We start from the raw sequence: 2852 nt of genomic DNA, 5'->3' as shown, positions 1-2852 counted from the left end.
GCCCGCTCCCGTAGTACATCATCATCATCATGTTGTGCCTGCCCCCCTGCCCGTACCCGTTCTCGCCCCCCCAGTGCTGGAACCTGCACCATTCATTGCTCCCACATACCGCGCCATTCCGGGCCCTAAGACCACCACCCACCATGTATCGGTCGGTTATGCCTTCCCTACAGCTCATGTGGCCAAAATTGTAGGCCACCATCATCATCATCACTCACTCTTCTAACTTCCTTTGGTACAAAGAATAAAGGATTAGTTAGAGGCAAAAGGATGCTACTTTCGCGCGAAGTCAAAAGCAAATGTTACCAAAGTTATTTGCGTGTATCCCCTTAGAGAGTTTAGGTTTTATTTACTTTGGCTCGATTGTTAATTTATTTGTGTAAGTTTAAAATACATACATATATATATACTATATAGTATAGAATTTTTTATATTTATATTTTGCGTTAAGGATTACATTTGTAGTTGTTACCCATTGTATATTGTCGAATTTTTAGGATTGTAAATAAAATGATTGGTATTCCTGTGTGTACAAAGACAATTTAGAAGTAATTATTTGATTTTTTTTTAGTGCTGGCACAGGGCCGGCAAAAGAAAATTCGGCACCGGTAGTAAAAATGTGTGGGCCCCCATTTCCAGAACAAATTTTTTAACGAATTTCCCACGAACTCACCACCTACTCGTTTAGTGCTTTTGGAAAATAAGTAGCCTTACCTTAATTTTCGTAGTACGTAAATATGTGGAGTATTTTATTTAAGAGAGTATTGTTTTTGCAGGTCAAACTTTTCAACTTATCAAAATATTTTTATTTTTCAACTTAATTTTCGGAAAAATGCGAAAACTACGCGCGGGGGAAAATTGGAGAATTTTTACCAGAATCATTTACTTAGGAAACAATCAATTATAAAACTTAGATGGGTTTAAAGCATGATGGGACCAAATGGATATTAATATGGTACAAACTTTTTACTCATCAATGATTGAGGAAACTTTAAGGTGCGTTTAAAAGTGAAGGAAAAATTAAAGATAAAGACGAAACTGAAAACAATGAGAAATACATAAAATTTAAAGTTACTGAAAGGCTAAGGAAGTTCACTGGAATTATTCGATAGGAATCGATATAAATTCTGTCATAAAAAAATTCCATGTTTATCGAAACGTATCAAATTATTCAAATTGATCAGTGTTAATTGAGGTGTCGAAATTTATAGACACAGAAAATTAGTTTCCGAAGTTAACGTGTAGTTATCGAGCTATAAAAATATATGGGATTATCAAAATTTGTCAAGTGAATGCAATTTATTATGTTATGGAAATTTATCGTAATGCACCGAGTTCTTTGAACTTATCGGGTTATCGATATTTATTAATTTACTGAAACTTGTGAATTTGTCGAATTGATGTTTTTGGAATTTTCCAAATAAGCTATCAAATTGACCGAGTTATCGAAATTTATAGTGGTATTCAAAGTTTATCGAGTTTTCGATTTATATCGATATCTATACATTTTTCAGTTGTCGAAATTTATCGATCCCGCTAAACGTACAGTTATCGACATTTTTTGAAATTAGTCGAGCTATCGAATTTTGTTAATTATCGGATTTGAAATTCATCTAATTATCTATATGTATCAAATTATCGAAATTTATTGACAAACCGGAATGTATCCTGCCAAAAGCTTTCAAAGATGTTAAACATTTTAGTAACGTTTTTTAATTCCAAAGCACAGGTTTCCGGTTAGTAATTTTGTACTTTATAAGTTGAACGACGTTCTTAGTTAGAAAACCTGTCTAAGGGTCCAAAAAAAACTAGAAAAACAGTCGAATTTCCACAGTAACTTGAGCTCCTACTCCCTTTTATAAATTTCCACCGTCCAAAATAAACAAAATAATTTCTTTCTGGCGGTGATTATAAAAGAAATTTCCGAGCAATTTTTAAATGGAAGAAAATGCACAACACATGCACAAACATTCTGAATAAAAATTTTGAGATTTTTGGGTGTAAAATTTGCAGGTTTGAAAGTTTGAAATGTGGATTTATATAACGAAATAATAAACATTAAATATACAAATGAAACAAAGCCAAAACTGGTGAATATGTCATTTAAATAAATCAGCTGATCACAAGTGTATGTCGAATAGCTTGAACACGCCTTTTTTTATCAGTCCACCGCAGTGAGTTCAAACGAGTAATAGGAGTATCAAGAGACTACATACTGGATTAATTTTGTTCGGATACTAATAAGTGGATTTGTACACATACATTTATGTATGTCACTACACATGTATCTGCTTATACATAAAGACTTGTCACTAGATTTAAAATATACTCTAAATGCAAAAAATGGAACTTAAATACTTACACCTGCCATAATTTGTGAGCGGTCAGCTTATGGATTCAATATGAACGTAGCACTTACTTGAGTTTTGATTTTCAGTAAGGCTTGCAAAGAGAGACAGAGCAAGTCACTTGGGTAACGCATAATCTCCAGAGTACATGTTAATGTGACTAGCAGACCTGCGAGCTTAATCCTCACTATTTAAACATATACATACGTATGTTCATTTGTGTGGCTTTGGGCATAAAAATCATAACTCAAAAATTTGATTCTTTTCAGTTTTATAGACTAAACTATTGTATTTTAATAAACAAGCTTTTCGATTTTGCTACGATCTAACACTGATTCACAAAGTATAAAGAAAATATTCGCAAAAAGTTACAATTATTAATGTAGTAATGTAAGTCGGGCTTTTTTAACAAGTGCAGTTTCGGACGGTTACCGGAGTATGTGAAAATGCTCTAAAGTAGATTTATAACTTTTAAAACTTACACCACAGAAATTTGTAAAAAAA

At 32.9% G+C, this 2852-nt stretch overlaps 1 protein-coding gene across 1 annotated transcript in view; it reads right to left on the bottom strand.

The window, feature by feature from the left end:
- Positions 1 to 167: 167 nt before the first annotated feature.
- Positions 168 to 2852, bottom strand: part of LOC118747569 (skin secretory protein xP2) — a 6477-nt gene continuing 3792 nt past the window's right edge. The window contains exon 4 of the mRNA XM_036481619.1: positions 168 to 230. Within this exon, the coding sequence (XP_036337512.1) occupies positions 168 to 230 (63 nt within the window). The remainder of the gene's footprint in view (positions 231 to 2852) is intronic.

This window comes from Rhagoletis pomonella, unplaced genomic scaffold, assembly GCF_013731165.1.
Source record: "Rhagoletis pomonella isolate Grant_MI unplaced genomic scaffold, Rhpom_1.0 Rhpom_scaffold_00012, whole genome shotgun sequence".
Lineage (NCBI taxonomy): Eukaryota > Metazoa > Arthropoda > Insecta > Diptera > Tephritidae > Rhagoletis > Rhagoletis pomonella.
The sequence above is the reverse complement of the archived record's forward strand: the minus strand, read 5'-3'. Positions and strand labels throughout refer to the sequence as shown.